At 34.1% G+C, this 23,919-nt stretch overlaps 1 protein-coding gene across 1 annotated transcript in view; it reads left to right on the forward strand.

Annotated features, from left to right (window-relative positions):
• The first annotated feature begins 4,634 nt into the window (after nucleotides 1-4,634).
• The window catches only part of LOC121731485 (nitric oxide synthase-like protein), a 137,894-nt gene continuing 118,609 nt past the window's right edge, over nucleotides 4,635-23,919 (forward strand). The window contains exons 1-2 of the mRNA XM_042120914.1: nucleotides 4,635-4,676; nucleotides 17,965-18,277. Coding sequence (XP_041976848.1) covers nucleotides 18,047-18,277 — 231 coding nt within the window. The 5' untranslated portion in view covers nucleotides 4,635-4,676; nucleotides 17,965-18,046. The remainder of the gene's footprint in view (nucleotides 4,677-17,964; nucleotides 18,278-23,919) is intronic.

Here is a 23,919-nt window from a genome sequence, read left to right on the forward strand (position 1 = left end):
GAATCGGTCTTTGAATCTTTACTCTTCTGGTAGACGTGATGCCCTTGGCCATTGGTTAATTTGATTAAGGGTTAATCCGTCACTGCTTCAATGTAAGTATTATCCAGGAAATTAATTCCTAGGCAGTTGACGGACCTACGTCATTTGGTCGGCTTATGTCAATTTTTTTTTATGAAATAAGGGGGCAAACGAGAAAACGGGTCACAGCAAGACACTCGCAGCATCAGAAGAGCTGCAGGTGCGTTGCCGGCCTTTTAAGAGGGAATATAGCGTAATAGGAGAGGGTAGGGATGGGAAGGGAAGGGAATAGGGTAGGGAAAGGAATAGGGTACGGGATTGGGCCTCCGGTAAACTCACTTACTCGGCGAAACTTAGCGCAAGCGCTGTTTCACGCCGGTTTTCTGAGAGAACGTGGTATTTCTCTGGTCGAGCCGGCCCATTCGTGCCGAAGCACCTCTCCCACGTGTATATATATTAGCTGTGATCGGTCGGATGGGTTTGACATAACGCGACCAAATCACTCAGGTCTGCCATTTATCTGCCTAGGAATCAACTTCTCTGATAGTAGGTGGAGAGGGTGTTCACAATCGTGTTTATGATTAAGGTAAGGAACGATTTCTGTAGTAACAAAACACACCTGTTACATCGAACATGAACAGCGCTGGAACTGTAACTTAAATCTGATATAAACTCCTGCAACTAACAAGTTCGACCTCGTACCGGACTTTATACGGATCTGGGAGTAAGGGGGAAATTTTCTACACAAATACTCATAAAGTTTAAGGCGTGAGATTAGGTTTGTACCTTCTAGAGGTTTTCCGTTTGGTAGAGTCGTACTTAGGAAGTTATGGCTAACTATTTTACAAGAGCTAAACTAGTGACCTACCTTTTAAATTACAAGACTTACTAAAGACCATAATGATTAAAAAAAAATTTAGGTGTCACATCAGAGGGCCTAGACTAGGCGTTTACGATAATCGCTAGCCGTTTGCAAGCGATTATCGTATTAACGCCAACGCTAACGCCACAAAATGTATGGGATTTGACATTAGTATTCGCTACCGAAGCGATGACTTATGTCAAATCGCATCCATTTTGTTAGCGTTTACGATAATCGCTTGCCACTTGTCTAATAGGGCTGTTATACCTATCTATCTCCTTTGGTTTTTTTATAAAAGAACCTACACTGACGTAAAAGGGTCTAGGAGTGCGATAACTTAAAGGAATATATTATTAATAAACAAATAAATTATGTATTTATGGTTTTGAAATTACGCGACAAAAACCATTTTGTCGCTTACGGCCTTTCCATTTTTTGCTGTTTCATTGCTAGTTTTTTATAAGGCCGGGCCTGCCTCTCATAAAAAACAAGCAATCTAAAACGTATCCAATACGGTTTTTTACTTTAACGCGGCGTCACCTTAATGTTAACAGCTTGTTATAATCTCATGTCTTCTCTTTCATTCATATGAAAAACGAAATTTTTGGATTTTATTTTATATTCAAAATTTTGAACAACGTACACCTTGGTTGCACGAATATATAAAAAATTGCGTAAGTAATTTATGACTTACGCGATTTAGCAAAAATAAACACTTGGAAAAATGGAAACAATAATATTTAAAACACAATATAATAATAAATTTTATTGTCTACCAATTGCCAACACATATTTTGCTTTTGTTCGTGTTTTGTTACTGCCAATTAAATGCCTAGTCTTATACATTTTAAAAAGTATTAACGTCATTAGTGCAAATCTATGCTAACTCGAGCGGTAATTACCTCAGTTCTCGCGGGAAAATGCAAAACAGCCGCTAATTTATTGATAATACACTAATTTTTATGTCGTAATAAATTAATACTTGTTAAAAATGCAGAATGTAAAAAAATATATCAGTTTTGTTTTTGTAGTTACAATTATAACTTAACTTTATTTTAATAAAGAGTTTGACAGAAAATGCTATGCTTAAATCGATTGCTTGCAAGTTGCAACTTCATTATTGTAAGAAAATGGGTATATTATATGCCTTGGCCTTCGATCACTAATATACAAGATACATAGTCCCATACAAAACCTCTCGAAAATCTGTTGATTGTAATAATTTTACAGTAATAATATACACTTTTCATGCACTTTTTCCACTTTTATTAATAACGATTATGTTTTACACGACCGGTTTCGATAAAATCATCATCAGGTGTGATTTTATCGAAACCGGTCGTGTAAAACATAATTGTTATTAATAAAAGTGGAAAAAGTGCATGAAAAGTGTATATTATTACTGTGAAACATGAATTTCCACCAAGAAGTTACGGTACATTCAATATCATATATGTAATAATTTTAATAGTCCATTTTTTAATTTTTCCAAAGTTTAATGTATAAAGTGTGGAGTAATTATTTTTACTTGTAATATTATGTTGTTTTAATATGTTTAATTTTATAGTTAACTAAAATATACGTGTATACATTGAATATAAATGCTTAGAACATACAACGCTCGCTAAAGTCGGCTTGAAAAATTGTTCGCATCTTTGCCGTGCTATAACTGATATCCAATCTCCACATCTAACTAGATCTCGAGGAAACCTAAAAAAATATATATTCCTCAATAAAATAAATAATAATTAATAGCGACTCCACCAAATGGAACAGAAACACAGTGTATAACCCGAACATTTCAAGTGGGCATGATAAACTACGATAAGTACCTTTAGTATGAGTATTCGCAATTGAGATGGTTTATGCCTCGTGTTGATTTATTTACAACTTAATTTTAAAACTGTTTTTGTTGATTTCTTAACGAAATACCAATATTTATAATACAATTGTATGAAATATATTAGGATAAAATTAATACTTACCGGAAATATGAAATTCCATCCTATTTTTGCGTTTTAAACGTATGATTTTTACAATTGTTGAACGAGCACTGGGACATGTTTCCCAGCGGAGCGTTCGAGCACTACTAAATCGAAAGTCCACCAGAATGTTGCGTTTGGTGCTCTTTTAGTGAGGTCGTTTTTTGCCGCGGACTGTGTATCTTGTATATTAGTGATCGAAGGCCTTGGCATATTAAACAAATAACTGTGCGTTAAAATAAACTCGAATCAATCTCCATTGCTTTTAATAGAAAAGCAATGGAGATTGATTCGAGTGTATTAATAAAAAATAAAATATTGATTTTAGGATCCGTTATCGGTCTTCCCGTTTGTTAGCAATGTCCACAACTCCCTTTTTTCCATACAAACGTTGTCCCCTGTTTCCTCCCTGGATAATGCTAGTAAAGCTATAATTTTTTTCCTGAATATCTATGGCCACTAATGAAATGTCCCTATGTTTTATTTTTTTTTCATAATTTAATTATTAAATAAGATATGAACGTTCAAAAACCCAAAAAAATGGCCAGATTTTCCGCTGTGTTCAAACATCCAGAAAACAGATTTGACTAGATTATACAAAATCAAAAAAACATAGGAACACAGCTCAAGCCTTTCTTGAATCTATAATGAAAAAAGTACTTAAATCGGTTAAGTTTTGGAGAAGGAATCAGGGGACAACGAATGGTTGATTTTCTGCAGTTGTCTCTATCGCGTTCTGCGGTATAGGCTTGAGGTATTACACGTACTTTTTTTCATTTCTCTAGCCCCTTGTATATCCTCTTAACGCTTAACGTATGACGTAGGAAAAAAAATAATAACTAAAAAATGCCATGGTTTCTCTAGTATAAAACCTAGTTTATTTATTTTTGCTTTTTCTATATTAACGGTAATATTGACGAGAAACCGTTATAAATTAGTATAATATGACTAGAAATAATTACACTCGAGACCTGAATCTGGATTTAAATCCTTTAATGACATGTACAAGATCGTATATCAGTAATTTATCGCCGTGTTAGACGCCACCTGCCGGAGTTAGCATGTCAAAGGTTAATTTGAGCCGTACGTGACGAAGCTACGTGACAACGTGACTCAGAAGCTTACTGTCTTACAAACAAGGTTTTTAGTACCAGCTGCCTATGTATTAATATGATATATATTCAGATCTATATGATACTTGTGTAATATAATCCAACTCGAAATGAGATTTACGCAGAAGAAAGTGTTGCTATAACTTAAGTACTCACAAAGTAAATTTATATTTTTTGTGTAAATATGTAAAAAATGTCTCGTAAAAATGTTTTACTTGGAAAACATATTTATCCGTTATTTCTTATGACGCTTCGACTCCAAACTCAGCTTTTTCTTAAGCTAGCTAGCTTCTAAAACAACTTCACCTTCTTTCTGCACCTAATTTAACACTATTTAAATATTCAATTCAAATAGCTAATTAATTGGCCATTATTCATCTACAAAAAGTAAGACAATAGACAATTACAGCGACAGTTACATTGTTGTGTTCGCAAAGTTTCTCTCGAAACTCACGAAAAGTTTTGCTGGGCGGAGCCTGGCCGCGCCTGCGCCGTGCCGCTCCCGAAGAAATGCTGGCCAGCATCAGAGCCGAGGCTGGAGAAACAGTAGTCGCGGAGACTCAGTGTCATATACACGCATCCGGGATGCGTTAGTGCATGACGAAAAAAAACTGTCTAACCAAAAAGACTGTAGAACGCAAAAAAAAGTTTCGAAAAGTTTGAAAAAGTTTTAATTACTTTTGAATGGAAATTCGTCATTAGGTAAAGTTTGTTATTTTAATTGATTAAAATATAATAATTGCATTTTTGTCCTGTCAAATTAAAAAAAAAAACAATTATCCATTATAACAATAAAATGATTTTTTAATATATTAAAAAATAAATTTTAAGTAAAAAAACTATTTTACACACTCATTATTTTTTTAATAATAAAAATTAAGAGACACATATATATTATAATAAAAATTATTACTAATTTAATAATAAGAAAAATAATTAAAAATTATTAAGATGAAATTAAATCTTATTGTTAATTAAACATGCAGAGTATGCGAGGGAAAGTATGAAAGAGCTTCTACCGTTGTCTATTAGTTAAGTTGTTATTATTATTATTAGTTTTTAATTACTATCAATGTGTAAGTTTAAGGTTAATTAATGTAATTGGGGTCACCCTTTTTAATTAACTGTAAATAAATAAATAAAATGCAGTTTGCAATTACATACCTAATAAATTTTAATTTTTTGCATAACAATTACTTATGCTTAGTTTAATCAGTTAGGTAAAATAGTATAAATGTTAGGCTTTTTCCTCCAAAACAATAAAATATATAATAATAACGATTAGGCTAATTAATTGCCATAAACATTTCTCTATATAGTACAAAAAAAAATCCGAAACTGTAGACTCGCATAAGATTTTGAAACCTAATCAAAATATGGCCGGTCTGAAATTGTTCGCAAAGTGATCCTAAATTATTATGCTAACTGCCGCTCGACAACTTTAGTCCAACTTTTTTCGTGGATTAAGAAATTTTCTTGTAATTTTATACAGAATTTATTTGAGCTGATAGAAGATAAGCGCAGCTATTTTTTTAATTAATTGAATAAAAAAGACACATAATATTAGTTTTTTTATTAGAAATATCACCGCACATTATTTTCGAGTTAGAATATTAAAGTATTATTTTTAAAATTAATATGCATTATGAACTTAAGGCCGTTGCTTCCCCATCTTATTTTATTTTTTGTAATAATAGCTGTGTTTATGATAACAACGCCGTAAAAAAAAAATGGAACAAAAAAATAGAAACAAACAAAAAAACAAGAAACAAAAAATTACTTTAAAATTAGTGAATCTAATTTTAAAGCAAATATTTTGTTTATACAGGGTTTGTTATTTGTTATTTGTGATTTTTGTTATTTGTTATTTATTTAAAGACTATTGGAATGTTATTTGGAATAGGTTATAATAACTTATCCCAGATTGAAATTAATTAAAAGATTTCAAAGGAAGAAAATAATTAAAATTACTTTGTTACAAATTATTAATTAGCTATTTTGGAAGCATCAAATGAATAATTAATTATTATCATTTTAAGATTTACTAATTTTTTTTACTTACGGTAAGTAAGTAAAAAACGAGATATTATTTTAATGGTAATAAATTACCCTTTGGGTATGGTACCCTTAAAATCACAAATACCAAGTTTAGGATACTTATGGAAAAAGATCAGATTAACGAAAGTAGATAATATAAAATATTTTTAAGAGGTGTGAAATAGAAATAATATAAGTTTAAATAACAAAATATCTAAAAACGTTGATTAAACATATCAGTCAATAATTTATATATTATATCGGTTAATATTATAGTTTTCAAAATGTAATCCTTATCCTTATGGGAGCAGCAGGAGCTCACGCAGATAGACAGACAAAAGTGAATATAGTTACGTAGTACAATATTATGTTTGGCCAATAAATTTTAATAACTATTACACCGAAACGATAAATTGTCTCTGCCCATGCCGTATGTATTATGTGGTCGACAAATGGCCAGAATTTTCAATACCATCATTATTATTTAAAGCTTTATTAATTGGAAATGACTCATTATCTGGTAGATTAATTGTTACATTATATTTATACGATTTGCTTGTTGCTTCGCCACTGGATGTTGGATGTAGTTGGGTTAATTTTTTATAAAAGTATCTGCTGTGTAAGTAGTTTTACTATAAACTTTATGATGTAAGTGCATTTGTTACGTATAAACTTAGAGAAATTGTCTAATAGTCTTTCTGGCCGTACTTTATAATTTATAAACAATTATTACTAGCTTAATCTGTTAGCCAATTTGGCCATTATTATTATTATTTTTAGGTAGAAATGAAGTTTAATTTGGATATTTGGGTAATTAAAATACTTGTTGTTAAATTAAGTCAGTTACTGTTAATTTCTAAAAAAAATATTCATGTTCAAGCGCACGTTTTTCATCGCATGAACAACGGATTATTTATGAATTTAATTAATTCATAAATACCTGTACCCATTTAATTTTAAATTTCAATATACCTTGAACCTGTCAATCACACAAATCTAATTTAAAGACACCTCCTAAAACAAAACTGTTTTGAGTCGATGACTAAAGAATATATAAGCTGGTGTATTACATAATACATATTATATATTCATAATATTCAGACATGTAGGCGAGAAACAACACCTTTCGTTGACAGTCAAAAATTAAACATCTAATTACGTACGAATGTTCACGTAAATTACAAAATTAATAAGGATCACTCGTAATTTGTAAAGTATTTGATTTGCGCCGTAACACTCGGGGTAGCCATAACAATTAACGTAATTTAACGTTCACGTGAGATAATAATCGTAACAATTTAATTCCAGAACAGATACTAAAAGAAATTATTGAATTAATAAAAAATGGGACTTTATGCGCTACGTTACCTGTGGTTATTAGTAAACCCTGATTTTAATGTTTCGTTGGTTGCGATTATTATACAAATACAATTTTTTCATTTTCTAATATTTTATTTAATAAGGGCCTATTTCACCACGTCCTGATAAGTGCCGGATAGGCTGTCCACCACTTAACTTGACAGATAGAGTAAGGAGAATCTGTCAAAAAAGTTGTGGATAGCCTATCCGGCACTTTATCAGGAGGTGATGAAACAGGCCCTAAGTCTTACAATTAATACACCAGTATTCCAATCTAGGGGCTAAAATCTATTGTTTTGTTTTATACGAACGTCCTTTTCAGGTAAGTAAGTAATACGAGTATATATATACGCTGATAGGATGTAAATTGAGTAAAAAGGATTCATTCACTATCTTCCTTTTAGAGCTCTTTTACGTTTCGAAGGTTCTATTCGATAAGTGTCTGTTTGTAAGTTAAAATACACTCGAATCAATCTCCATTGCTTTTCTATTGAGATTGATTTTAGGATCCGTCTTCCCGTTTGTTAGCAGTGTAACGGGCAATCCCGTATGATAAAGGACAAAAAATAATTAAAAAATTTTACCGTTTCGGTGGGATTACACCTAGCTTATTTATTTTTTACTGCCACTGTACTGAATTTTCATGGTAATATGGTCATTACCAAGAAACTGTTAGAGCGCCTTCACATTACGTCGCAAGCAGTGCGGCAACCGCGCGACTTCTATACAAAAGAGCGTCGCGCGGCTACCGCGCTGCTGCCGCAGTGCTTGCGACGTAATGTGAAGGCAGCCTTATAAAATAATGTTTTTCATGACAAAAACTTTCCTATGTCTTTTCCCGTCATTGAAAGTATTTCCATAACATATTTATACAAATTGGTTCAGCCTTTAATTGAGCGACAAGAGATAACAGACATACAGAAAGACACACTTAAGTATTTATAACATTAAGGGCCTGTTTCACCACTTTCTGATAAAGTGCCGAATAGGCTATTTACAACTTTTTTGACAGATTCTCCATACTTGATCTGTCAAGTTAATTGGATATTGGAGTGGATAGCCTATTCGTCACTTATCAGGAGGTGGTGAAACATGGCATAAAGAAATAGTTTAAGTCAAAGTTCTAACAATATAACATTGCCGTTTTATATACACTTTGAACTATAGCCTAAGTGTATCGCCTAATTTGGCAATAATTTACTGTGGACTAGCATTATCATTACAATAGTATTGTTCATTCACAAATCACAACACTTAATATGAATGGAGTGGACAGACAGTGGACTGAATCACCATCGCGGTTCAGTAACTGAATGAAAAACTATTAATTTCCAAAAACAATAATGTGATAATTTTCAAAATTAAGAAAATGTTTTGCATTTATACTGCCTTTATTTATATAGTGTCTTATGATGGTGGATAGGTATGCTTGCGAAGTTGTTCAAAGTACTAACATTGGACAAACATTGGGCAATCGGAGACGAATATCTATCTATATTATAATTATACTATTATATTATACTAAATAATTAAAGTAATAGTCCCTCAAAATTTTATCTATTATAAAAATTAAATCATTTGTATCGGTTCATCATAGTCTAGCGTATAAAGGCCGCATTATGTCGTAAGGGACCTATCAGATAGATAGCAGTCAAGTGTTTAGGTGTTCTGCGTTTCCATTCTGCGTTCGAGCGGTCAGTCACACCGCAGCAATTTCTGACGCGGTCAGAACGCCCTCTTTGTGAGTATCTCTATATTATAACGTAATACAACATAAAGAACGCAAAACTGACCGCTCTCCTTCTGATAGGTCCCTTAGGCCCACTTGCGCCAGACTGAGTTAACACGCTTAACTCTGAGTTAAATTATACTTCGAATTTAAATTAACAGCATGTCTTGCACCACCAAGAGTTAGGAGTTAACCTCGTGTTAATTTTTTAAATTTTTAACCCACCGATGTCGGAGGGTTAAATCAACTAACTCTGGGTTAGTAATATCAAAACTGAGATTTTTCAGTTATGACTTAGGTATGTACTTTGTTTGTATGAAGAATTTATCGAATACATTGTAGAACGGACCGATCTGTTTAGGGTCCCGTATTTACTTACAAAGAGACAAAGATTTCCATCGAAGATTTCGCCTAGAAAAATCTGTTTATTAAATAAAATTGAAAATAATTGCAATATACAAATGAGCATAAAAAGTAATTCCCTACCAAAGTTTAATAATAATAATATTATCATTGGATTAGTGCGTCGTTAGTGAACTTCTTTATAAATAGGTAGACTAGATAAACATTGGACACAAGTGTTTCTTCCCAATTTTTATCATTTTCCGCTTAATTTATTTGCACAAAATATCACAATTCACTACTCAATGCGACATAGAACCACGTGTCATTTCAAATCTGACATAAGGAGATAGCCTTATTTAAAGTACTGTGGAGCGAGAGAGAGCCTTGAATTATTCAGCATTCGCTCTATCATATTTGGCTGGATGTAAAAAGTATGAATGAACATGACATAAGCCCGGGTTAGTTGACTCTGGGATAAATTCTTCTGGTGCAATATGTAGTATGAGTTAAAAATTAAAAACGTTAACACTGAGTTATTAAGCCCCGGGTTATTTATTTAACTCAAAGTTTTGGCGCAAGTGGGCCTAAGACTTTAAAACTCAATAACCCCTAGTTGTATCAGTTACTCGTAGACACTTTCACAAAAGTTGTTTGGAGATAGTAAATAGTAATTGATTTGTTAGATAGCGAGCTCCTCGCTCCGGGGCGGGATTTAAGAACAAGCCTAAGGGCTGACGAAGTTTTCATATTAGTAAGTAGTTCCTGCGTACTGGATAAAATGTTACCAAAGTTACGAACTATCGTTAGATAGGTTTAAAATAATAGCTAGTCCTCCTAAGCTTACCGCACCCACATTTAGAGAAAATTAATGATTTCTCCTACTCTTACCGAATTTAGAGACAAAATTTAATGAAGTTTTAATGTAAAATACATTTGCAGTCACAGTCTTCATTAAATTGAAGTTTGGTAATATTTAAATCTTGGAGTGCAGTTTTGGGCATGTGGGAAAAGTTATATTTTTTTTCGTGTTTCTAACAAACTTAAAATAAATATTATATTTTAGATTTAGATATTTGAGAGATACCACAAATACACGTTAAACTTATACGACCTATTTATTAATATTCAATACTAGCTGTTACCCGCGACTTCATCCGCGTCCACGTCAAGATTTTTTTTTTCATAATAAATATGTTTTTTAAATAAAAAGTATCCTATGTTACTTCTGATACCTCCAAGAGTACGTGTACAAAGTTTCATGATGATTCGTCTAGTAGTTTTTGCGTGAAAGCGTAACAAACATCCACGCTTTCACATATTTTATAATATGTGAAGCCCAAATAAAAAAAGCCGGAGGCCCAATCCCCTACCCTATCCCTTTCCCTTCCCATCCCTACCCTCCCCTATTACCCTATTCCCTCTTAAAAGGCCGGCAGCGCACCTGCAGCTGATTCTACATTTCGCTAATCATACAACTTCATTTTTTTTTAATTCATGCAAAGGGTAGGAGCAGAAATGCATTGTATTATATATCGTATAATATAACATTGACTTGTATTGCTAACGGGAAAAAATTGATTGAACAAGTCGGCACCGCGGGGAATATAATATTTGGAATACGAAAACGCTTAGGATTTCAATGGAATTCCCCACATGATTGTGTTTTGACGTTTAATTTACTCAACCAATTACCTCCTTGACATGTTATTGAATATTCAGTATTGATAAGCGTGTTTACTGATTTCCAAAAAATATGCCTTGATGTTCCGATGTCGTCGTCGCATTACTTTTTTAATTCTATTTGTGGAAGTGGCAATTCGATGATGGATGTTTTATCAATATAATTAATAATAATATCTATGGACGTGTGGACGTATTAAGTACCTGAGGGACTTATGTTATGGGTACCAGTCACCAGACCACGGAAATATATTAAATACTTTTGTACTATACATAATATATTTAAGTTTTTTATTATATGATACACATATTTAATACACATTCAAGACCAAGGAACACAGAAAACTTTTGTTCCGTCGGCGAGATTTAAACCCGCGACCCCGGAATGAGCACTGATAACACGCTCAACCAATGAGCCACAGAGGTCGTCAAAATGAATATAGTTTAAAATGTTATAAAACATAATACTGGCACCCGAACAGTGAACACTGACCTTCATTATACAAGTACGCTGGTGATACCCTTTGAAATGACAGCTATTTTTTGTGCCTATTTGAAGCGGAATCAGCGCCCCTATTATTAGGGATAGGAACTAAATTTGACGTAAAAATGACGTTTGAAAGTCGCCATTATGTCGCCATATTGGCGCTGATAGCAGTAGTGGGAGTATTTGGAACTAATACAACTGTCTTTACATGTATGTAAAGACAGTTGTATTATGATGTACATCTGTCTTTTCTATTATCGATGAAATGTTTCCAGATTCAGATAATGTCGACCATTAGGACAAAAATATTAAATTGAATAAACGCTACATATTTGTATTAAAGATTACAGACTTCCTCTCCGTAATTTAGATAGGCGTAATAAATTAACAACGATTTCATACGTAGATAACGTGAAGTAGCAGTACCAATCTATAATCCATTTATTTATACCAGTTAGCACTACGAAAAACTAAAAACAAAACTGAAGATAAGCTTCAAACGAAAACTTTGTCGTATTGTATTTTTTAATTTCATTTCTAATATTATCAAAGTAGTGCTACAGTGTATCGTATTAAAGCTGAATAAGTGTTCTGTGTGATTAGACCCCAACTAATCTCATCATATTATATTATAAAGCGGAAGAGTTTGTTTGTTTGAACGCTCTAATCTCTGGAACTGCTGGTCCAATTTGAACAATTATTTCAGTGTTAGACAGCCCATTTTATATATTTTATCACGCTGAAACTAATAGGGGCTAAGAAATAGAGGAAAATGTGGAAAAATCGGGGGAATGTATAACGTGAAGGATTATATAGAAAGTGGGTATCATAGATCCAGCGTACTTGTATAATGGAGATCAGTGGTATGTATACACTTACACAAGCATGATTGAACATGAATTCTATGAGATTAAATTGTCAATGTCACGTGCCGACTGGACGTCAAAAAAAGAGTGCTGCTGTCATGTATCACACATCTCTTTTTACCACGCAGTGTTACTGATAGTGACATCTCTCTTGCTCAGACCTTTGTTTCTCTATTCCGCTAGGTGGTATATTAACTTTATGATTGGCACCAAGTAATAACATCATCATCACAACCGCGGCGCGGCGCGGTGTCGGCCGACCATTGTGTCGTAGCGTGTCGTAGACTCCACCGTAGCGCCTCGTAGGCCGTAGCTCGTAGCGCTACGGAACGCGACGTAGAGCAAATCGCAAAATAAGGAAATGTTCTTAAGATAACATTTTAAACTTTCGCGTTGCATTATAATTAAACTTTTTAATCGGGACTTAACGCAGTCCCCTCGTGACCACGGCCGTTGCAACACGGCATGAAACGTCGAGAAAAAGTATGTACTCGTAGTAGCATTACTACTTAAATAAGTCGCGTTAAGTCCCGATTAAAAAGTTTAAGGAAATGTTCGTTACGCATAGGTTACGCACAGTAATAATAATAATTGTTAAATTTCATACTTATAATAAGAATTATTATTAGTAATATTAACTTTTAGCACTATGCCCAAATCCAGCAATCTAATCCTCTCACTCGAAGGTTGCCAGGAAGAGATTGCAGCTAAGTAATAAGGCCGAATTTGTGTGCTTTCTTCCTAATATTTATATTGTTTCTTTTGAACTGTGTATTTTATTTACTTAATTGATTATGTACCATCGAGGAAGTTGATTATTATGCAATTGACAGACCAACGTTATTTGGTCGAATATGTCAATTCAATGTTAATTGTGATCTGTCAGCTGGGTTTGACGTAATGCGACCAAACTACTTAGGTCCCCGATTTGCATAGGAATCAACTTCTCTGATGGTACAATAAATTATATTCATTTAATTTAATTTTGCACTATTATCGTTTGCACTTATATCGTTTAGTATTTAATGTTACTTATTTTAAAACCACGTTAGCGTAAAATGTGCACAACGGGTATCAGCTTATTTCTATTTATAACAACGCTGATGCCAATAATAATCGCCATCGAGCTTAGGAGGATTAGGTCGTATGTCACGCGGCGACTCATTTTGCTATGAAAAATGCGACGAAGTACGTCGGAGACCGCTAAAGCCTCGTCGGACAAAATAATTCGTCACGTTGCCACTCGGACGCTTTTGTCACAAAAAATATTAGTTTTACTAAGCCCGGGCGTTAGGCCTATATTCTATGAATTTTTCTTTAAATATTATAGTTTATTGAACGGTAAAAGTACTTTTTTTATGAAATAAGGGGGCAAACGAGCAAACGGGTCACTTGATGGAAAGCAATTTCCGTCGCCCATGGACACTCACAGCATCAGAAGAGCTGCAGGTGCGTTGCCGGTCTTTTAAGAGGGAATAGGGTAATAGGGGAGGGTAGTGATGGGAAGGAAAGGGAATAGGGGAGGGTAGGGAAGGGAATAGGGTAGGGGATTGGGCCTCCGGTAAACTCACTCACTCGGCGAAACACAGCGCAAACGCTGTTTCACGCCGGTTTTGGTATTTCTCCGTTCGCGCCGGCCCATTCGTGCCGAAGCATGGCTCTCCCATGTCAAAAACTTAATAAAAATACGTTATGCCTGGTTCGTCCATTAACTTTTTTTTAACTTGAACTATATTTTTTATTAACACGCTTGATTAGCTTTGGTTGTATGCATGTAACGGAATCTTTGATTCGAAACTCTGCATACTATGTATTAAATGCCAATTAAAATGCAATAATTTGTTAAAATTTTTGAAAAAAAAAACGGATTTTTTTTAGTTTTTCAAACTACTTATGTATTATTTCACATTAATTCAAACTACAAATTCCACTCATTTAGAGTAGATGACGCCCGCATCTCCGTTGCGCCAAAATTTGTTAATCGCACGGGAATCGTACATTTTTCCGGGATAAAAAATATCCATTGTCCTTTTTCGGAACTTAAAGTACCTACATAGGTAGGTACTTTAAGTTCGCTAAAATAAAATTTATAGGGTCTGTGGATTTGGCTTGTGGTGAAGAGGTAACAGACAGACAGACACACTTTCGCATTTATAATATTAGTATGGACTCAATATTTCAAGCTGAATCCCACCCACAATATAATCAGTTAGTCATATCTTGTCTCTACAGTTAGTTTTTACAAAGTTACTGTATTTATAACTAAGAAACTTTCCTCAACAGACTTCTGTGACATAAAACATAATGTACAATAATGCCACAAACTCGTGGCTCTCCGAGTTTCAGACGAGTCTCGTCTTATCGTCGAAGTTCGCTTATCGTGTCTATTGTTTCATTATTGACGAATTTGTCGCCTCATTAACTTGTATATTTATTGTTTCCTAAAGCCTTGTTTTGTGGCAAAAAATAGCTACTTATATCTTTTGTTAAACTTTTACATATGCGTAATACGAAAAAATAATATTAAATTTTATTACTCTCGCTAAAACCAAGAAGAACTGAATCAATTTGGCTGATTTTAGTTTTAAATTATCCGTGATAGTCCAGGGAAGGTTTATATAAGAAGGGAATTACTAAGAAGTTGACCGGGTATAAATACGACAGTGCATTTGTGTAGTACTGACTTCTGTAGATGTACAGTACTTTCATATGACGACTGCAGAGATATCTCACTGTGTAGTTGTAGCATTTCGAATATCTACTCGTACTTCGGCTGAATCCAACTGAATCCAACTCGTTGTGAAATAAAAATAAAAGAGCACCAGAACTTGCATCCGCATACAAATGCTCCGTATCTTTGTGTCCGAGTTTGGACGGATGTGATTCGTAATCGGCTTAAACTGATCTAATCACATAAGTCAATTAACAATATTTCATAATGAACGGGCAGTAATCCAGCAGATCCGTGACATTACCATCGGCTCGTACATCTATAACGCATTAAATCATCGAAACTACGGACACATTGAAATCCGCAGTTATTAGTTTATCTTAATTAATCGGGTCCTTCCATCTGATGGGTTATTGATAAATGTTGTGCTGAGATGTAATATATTGCTTGTACTAATTGATAGATATTCGTGTATTTTCATATCAGTTGCTGATTTAGTAGCCATTTAAAATCTTATATGAAGTTAGTAACTATAATTATTTTCTTCGTCGTATTAGGTCGCGAAAGTTACAAAGCATTTCAAATACAATACAATATAAAGTATTTAAATAAATTTAAAGTATATTTTAACAAGATAAGAGAAATTGTTAAATGGCAATCATAATATGAATGGAGCCCTTAAATAATACTTAGGGGACAATAAATTTACAATTTCCTCGACGTGTGCGGAACTTGCATTAACCTAAATATTTTTAAATCATTAAATCCAATTTCGCCTAAAAAGACCCATCAGGACTTGTGTTCACTTAGCATAATTAAATAGGGATTTCCTTCAAATACTTCTGTACTCCACTCCGGGAATTCCAATTAATTAAAATTAAAGAAACAAAATACTTAATTTAACTGGAGTGCCTTTTAATAACTGCCTTTGATGCCGAAACGCCTCGACTATAAAAATAATGACTAATTACAAATCACATTAGGTCCGTTATGAAGAACTTAATTTTAACAAAAATAATTGTTATTTATGTAATGTTATTTTTAAAACCGTTTCAGTCAGTTTTAACAATTGAAGTGCCTAACTACTTACTAACATCAGTACTGCTACTTACTACTTAATGGTTGACTAATAACTTAATGCGGATTTAGTATTTACACAGAATTGTATACAATACATAAAATACTGTGTAAATACTAAATCCGCTTGTGTAAATGTACTAATCTATAGGAACTGTGTATTTTTTCGGAAATAAAGCCTATTATGTAAATTATAAACCCATACTGCAAGCATGCCAAATTAAAGTCAAATCAATTCAGTAGTTTTTCGGTGAAAGATTTATCCATAGCAAGTATAGCACGTAACGTACATAATAATAATTCATAACATATATACAGAGCTGTTCTCAATCGTCAGATAACTTTTAACTAAGAAATTATTTTGACACTTTGACATTTTTTTCATACTTACAAAAAATCTGTAAGAAAAAATGTCAAAACAAAAAATCTGTCAAATCGTCTTTATCGTCATTTATTCCTCAGTTAAAAATTATCAAAAGAATGAAAAATCAGCCATTTGTTAATAATTATTATAATAATGGATTACCTTGGCCTTTGTTTTGTCAGGTTCAGGAAAATCGTTTGATTTGAACACGAATATCAAAGTTACGGTCATTTTAGTGTCAGTTGAGGAAATGGGTGTAGGTTACCTCCTCCTCCACCTCCTTCCTTGATCTTCAATTATTAAATCTGGAATACACGAGCCGACCATTTCAAATATTGGTCATAACATTATCGTTTTGGACTGCGAACAAGCAAGTTAGATTGATGTATAGATCGTGGCGAATCGGATATATCCATTATTGACAAAAGTTTGAAAACATAATTTACTACGTATGTAGATTATAGTTTTCGAATTTCCATCTAATATACCCTTAGTTAATATTTCTCTTTCACTGAAATAGAGTAAAACAAAGACAAAACATTAGTTTTTATGTTTTACATGTCGATTTTCCAACATTAGCATAATAAGATCACGTCAGAACAAACCAAGATAAGTTCCGTTGGAAGTCGGCGGAAGTTGGCGACAGTATCGCACCGGTGACGTCACTTCCGCTCCCACACCAAACAATATTTAGTACCGACACAGTATAAGAAGTTACGTTCCAATTGCAATATACGCCCGATCCTAATACGATTGGAAAAAGCAAAATTGATGGCTATACTACACTAATATATTACAATTTCTACAATAAAAAATAAGAGAACAAAAACATGTTTGACTTATAAGTTAAAACCTACTAACTCGCATGCTATGTTTTGCCACGTCAGCATCAATAAACTTTGATTTATTATATGCATTTATTAGAATTCATAAACCTTCTTACCTACCGAATCACTCGACAGTCTACCTACACATCATTTTTTTTATTTATTTGGGGCCGTCTATGGGCTATTCGTCCATATCCTTTTTTGCTATCTTTGTATAAAGGTCCTACACATCTATTAAAAAACTGCAAAAAAAGATTTTGGATTAATAGTTAATATACAAGGTGTAAAAGAACTAAGTGATAATACTTTAGGGTGTAGAGATTGTAGAGATTTCGCTGTGAAAGTAGCAGCGCTGAAAGACCAAAATTTTTTTTCACTTTTGTATAGGGAAACTCGTGACGCCGCGCTGGGGCGCTTGCCTACAGGGACAAGGGTGGAATTAAGCAAAACTGTTTTATCATCGAAAATAATCATTATCATCGTATTTATCATCTAAAATACGTCCAATTTCTTTTATAATATATTATATGTAATATCTTTACCTACAGTATGACGAATTTCCATTCACTCAAAAGCAGTGCGAAGTGAGAAAATGAGAATACTGATATCGAGGTAAAGGATAACGGCAAAATGATGTCCCAACACCTGTCGAGCATGTTCGAGCAGCTGGGCAACTTCACCAAGAACAACTTGACACATAACAAGGTGAAGGAGAAGGAGAAGACCACCTCCAACCACGTCAGCCAGCCCTCGTCCTCGCCCAAGCACGGAGAGAAGACGCCGCTGAAGAAACCTTGCAAACTGCGCAACGTCGCGTCGAAAGCGGAGTCCTACGATACGTTATACAGCAACAGCAGTTTGGTATGTTTTTTTATTTATTAGAGCTAGATTATGACGAATTGTTGCTAAAAATTTCTAATGCCTTTTCTTTTATTCATATGAAGAAATAAGATCTAGAAAGAACAAAGTTAACTGTAACTAAAGCTTCAGCAAAAGTCTTCTCTGGATTGGTACAAACTGGTAAGGATAAGTCGAATCGATATTACTGGTTTCTGTGTGTTTTATAAATTAATCCATGAATGAAGTAAGGTGTTCTAGGTTCTAGGGGGTCAAGCAAAATTTTTCCAAATCTCACATAATTATTTTACGCGATGACGGGGTTAAAAAACCCTCAAAAATGCCTCACGCAATTGAATTTCTATCCCCCCGTAGTCCGCAATATAAAATATAATATAAGGCATGTGAGGGAATTTCATAGCTTTTTAATAACTTGTATTTTAATAAAAATAACAATTAATTATAAAGTAAATAAGTAAATAATTTGGGGGTATATTCCATAATACATTAAATTAATCAAATACTTTTTACTTATTTTTTGATTTCTATAAAAAACTTATTAGGCGCCAAAAATAAATAACGTGCGTCGTGCATATAGGTATTAAGAGCTCACCTGACTCTAAAAATCAAACATCGTCCTTCTCTCTTCACACTCACTGGACTGGCGTCTTTCATATGCCAGGTGAAAAAGGACGGCGCGGAATCATCGCCTAGTTAGTTTTACTTGAATAAAAGACGAACTATAATGATTATGAAAAAAGTGTTTTGAGCAAATTTAGGTTTTATCAATACCTCTTTAGATATTAAAAAATATTAAAGAAAAGACAGCAAACTTCGAAGATCCAAGCAAAAATGTGTCTAAAACAAGGTTTTTTGTAAAAAAGAAACTATCGAGCATTTTTTGAGTAATCGTGTTTTCGTCTTGAGCATTTAATATTTAAGAACTGAAGTTACTTGTGTCAAAAAATCAGTTTTCTAGACCTTACAGATTTTGAGATCTAGGTTAAAGTATGTAGTCAAGTTAGGGTCATATTGGCTCTTAAGTCAGTAACATTAGATGGTGTGAAAATGAAATAATGTATTGATGCTTTCTTCTGTTGGGTTTAATTATGATCATGTTGTGACCTTGCCTTGTAATTTCCTGAATTGTTTGTGGCGGTTCGAGTTATCTGTGAAACATTTCCGAGTTATTAGATTCATCTTTCTTCTACTATTACTAATGATGTATAAGTACGTATTTTTATTTAAATATTTTTCGGAACAGTAAAAAAAATATTTTGGATAATTATACATATAATAATATACTGTGGCGGTACTCACAAAGCGCCCACCTTGCACGCTTCAATATTATGATTGAAATAAAAAGAGAACGAAAGAACGAACAGACTAAAGTTTGTTTGCGAATTGAAAATATATAATAATTATACGTGGGAGAGCCATGCTTCGGCACGAATGGGTCGGCTCGACCGGAGAAATACGACGTTCTCACAGAAAACGGGCGTGAAACAGCGCTTGCGCTGTGTTTCGCCGAGTGAGTGAGTTTACCGGAGGCCCAATCCCCTAACCTATTCACTTCCCCTCCGTACCTTCCCCTGTTCCCTTCCCTTCCCTCCCCTATTACACCATTTCCCTCTTAAAAGGCCGGCAACGCACTTGCAGCTCTTCTGATGCTGCGAGTGTCCATGGGCGACGGATGTTGCTTTCCATCAGGTGACCGTTTGCTCGTTTGCCCCCTTATTTCATAAAACAAAAAAAATGTAATTAGATCTAATTGACTGCTTAAGTAGACTATAGGCATAGGACAAGAGAAAAATATGCACCGTATACAAACCACATGTTGTTTCTCTTTCCAGTCAAAGTAATTGATCTTTAGTGTCTAAACACACTAGGCCGAAAATACGCGGCCGAATTCCGGTACGGTTACACCTGCAATGTAATTTAAATTACTCGTACCGGTGACACACCATGACGAAATTACGTCGCGTTATATTGTATGCGTTGCGCATTGCTGACATGCCGAACTTCGGTCGCGTATTTTCAGCCTAGTGTGTTTAGACATTTAAAGTGCTTACTGTATGAGGCTGTGTACAGTATGTATTTTTACTTACTGTACAATGTATATGACAGCCTTGTCAAATTCCATCCCTTCATCATGAGGTGTTTTTTGGCCAACCTTTGTTCCTACACGTGTATTCTATAATCGCAACTTAGCCGCTACACGTAACACAATCTTATCATGGTGACCAAACACACACCACAATCAGCTAATGACTATATCGTGTATTACAATAACCAGAAAAGCGGGATAGTTAAGAATAAAAAGTAAAAGTATTAAATACTTTGACTACTATAATAGTTTGATTAAGTAAATAATTACTTTAGTATTACTCAAATTTATGAATAACTAGCTATCCCGGTGAACTTCGTGTCACTTAAAACCTTCCCTGGACTTCTACGAATATTTTAATACTATTATTATTTTTAACAAAAAATTAAAACCGACTTCCAAGGTAAAAACAATAATAATATGAACTAAAAATATTAAATAACTCTTACTCTATAATAGTACCTTTTTCAGAATTCGTCTAAATCTCAACTATTTCTGTACATACAATAGTCTTCATTACTTTAAAGTCGGTACCAGCTAATTTTATCGTGAGTTCAGTCAATGTCAGAATATCTGAAGCTTTTGGGACTGGTACCGACTTCAAAGTAATGAAGACTGTAGTATGTACAGAAATAGTTGAGATTTAGACGAATTCTGAAAAAGGCACTATTATAGAGTAAGAGTTATTTAATACGTTTTAGTTCATATTATTATTGTTTTTACCTTGGAAGTCGGTTTTAATTTTTTGTTAAAAATAATAATTTCACTCTTTTTAGTTATCTGCAAGATAAGGCTTTATGCGTAAATAACCACTAAGAATGTTAACTATTCACATTTCACATTATGTTACTGTTATAGAAATTGTGGTAAATGCTTGCAGTTATCTAAGCGATGCTGCAATTTAAACACATTTATCTTTAAAGGTTCAGGAGTTCTGTTCAGTGCCTTTGGACCAAGAGACACCTTCGTATGAACTTTCCCTTATTCGTAACATATGTTTAAGTTACTAGAAACAACATTTTAACCACTTCTTTTGATAAATTTCAAGGATTTCCCTCGATTGCTCATAGATCCCATCATCAGCTCACCACTTTCGTAATTATTATACAAAATCAAGATTACATCATAGGATGTACAACAACACAAGAATTTTGAAAATCGGTCTTTGTGCTTTGATGCAAAATATCACGAAAAGCATCAATAAATGGGTCATATTGTGATGACCCATGGCATAATTATGATTGTGATGATGATGATGAATTAAATTGATGTGTTGGCTTATGCTTTCAGTTGTTTAAACAACGCCGAAATCCCCGAACATGTATCTATAAGGATTCAAAAGTTTTGTTGGGTACCTTCGGATCCAAGGTATAACCTGGTGCGAAATCTTACCTTTTGGTAGCATTTACCTCGAATGCTTCAGAAAAAATCAAAATCACTATATGTTTCCATACAAATTTCAAGGAGTCCCATTGATTCCTCCAGGATCTCATCATCAGATCACCACTTTTGTGAACATGGTACCAAATTCGAGTTAAACCCTATACAACACATAAAGAATTTTGAAAATCGGATTACAAACGGCTGAGTTATCGTTGAACATACAAAAAAAAAAGATACATACAGCCGAACGCATAACCTCCTCGTTTTTGGAAGTCGGTAAAAATTAGCCCAATCCGTTCAGCCGTTTTCGAGTTTTAGCGTTACTAACACTGCTATCTGCATTTAATACTTATGAAATGATTTTCCTAAAATCTTGTAAACTGTAAACATAAATTATCTGTTATTAACAAGCTCGATACAGTAGAAATAGGGAATAAACATGTAAATATTTAATGCCTATTAAAAGCTACGTTTATAAATGAAAAATACGTTGGACACACATTAAATATTAATATTATCTTAGAAAAAACGAGAAATGAACGCGGTTTTATATGTAGGAAAAATATAGGTTTACAGTACGAGCGGGAACGTTTTAAATAAAATCCTGCACTCAACTCAAGAAACATAAAAGCCTACTTCAGTTTATTCTGTAATTTATTGAGTGGCTGCGCGCTGACCGACTTATTATTGTGCACTGAAAGTAAATACTTCTTTCAGCAAGTTCACCGTAGGCTAAGTCTATTAGAGCCGTGTAGCTGAGCTGACATAATGGAATTCCTGTTTTCTATTCTTTGTCTTTTTATGTTTTGCTCACTTTTCTTCCCTTTTAGGATAGAGATAACGTAATCGTGACAAATTGTTCCGAAACTAAAGTACAGTAACGCCCCCGGTTTTATTTTAAGGTACAAGTTGGAACCGAGCGACACGCGACAACTGCAGACGACGTGTCGTCGCGACACTACTGGTTTCTATGTATTAACGTGGGAGAGCCATGCTTCGGCACGAATGGACCGGCTCGACCGGAGAAATACCACGCTCTCACAGAAAACCGGCGTGAAACAGCGCTTGCGGTGTGTTTCGCCGAGTGAGTGAGTTTACCGGAGGCCCAATCCCCTCCCCTATTCCCTTCCCTTCCCTACCCTCCCCTATTACCCTATTCCCTCTTAAAAGGTCGGCAACGCACCTGCAGCTCTTCTGATGCTGCGAGTGTCCATGGGCGACGGATGTTGCTTTCCATCAGATGACCCGTTTGCTCGTTTGCCCCCTTATTACATTAAAAAAAATCTGTGAAACACCCTCCGCAGCTAGCGACATGAAGCTAGCGACACTTTCATAGAAATAAATAGAAACCTGTAGTGTCGCGACGACACGTCGTCTGCTGCCGCTTCATGTAGCCGGCTTCCAACTTGTACCTTTAAGCAGAATAATTAATCAACTATGCATGGAAAAAAAATATTCGTAGCTTATTTTTAATTAAAAACTTGAATATTTTTTTAATTTATAATTTGGTATTAAGGTGCTAAGAGGAGAAAACTTTCTGAATTAACGTTTTATACAAGGGAGACGGTAATTATTTTACGTAATTTGCTACTTATCATTATTCATTTTTTAATTGGTCTGAGAAGTTAAATGATTATTATCATTGCGTTAAAATTATATTAACTACAAAGTTAACTTAATCTACTTTACGTTACCTTTCGGATTATAATGTATAATATTTACTAACTGTAGCTTTTTCAGGACCATAAGCAGTATAACAGCTTTGTATGAGTAATTTTAACATACTTCCTGGATTTATTTTATCTACATAAACGAAGGCACAGGGTAAGCAGGTACAAAAAAAAGACATTTTTTGACATACTATTTTTATAACTTTTTATACTATGTTCAGAAAAATAATATGCGCATACTTATCTTGCCTGAAGCTATGCAGGCGTTTATAATGATATATAACGAAGGCCCCGTGAGAAATAATTCGGAATTCAGCCCCTGCGGCCTCTATGGCCCCATGCGGACTGTATGGCCCCGGCAGCCCCTGCGAGGATAAAAGGATATGACAAAAAAGTAGATTACTTTTAACAAAACGCATTAAGCTTTTTCTCTTTTAGGGATATGAGACTGGACGGCCTTTTTGTGTTAGCATTGTTAATTTTAACAAAAAAAAACGAAGCTTTGT

This window comes from Aricia agestis, chromosome 11, assembly GCF_905147365.1.
Source record: "Aricia agestis chromosome 11, ilAriAges1.1, whole genome shotgun sequence".
In the NCBI taxonomy this organism is placed as follows: domain Eukaryota; kingdom Metazoa; phylum Arthropoda; class Insecta; order Lepidoptera; family Lycaenidae; genus Aricia; species Aricia agestis.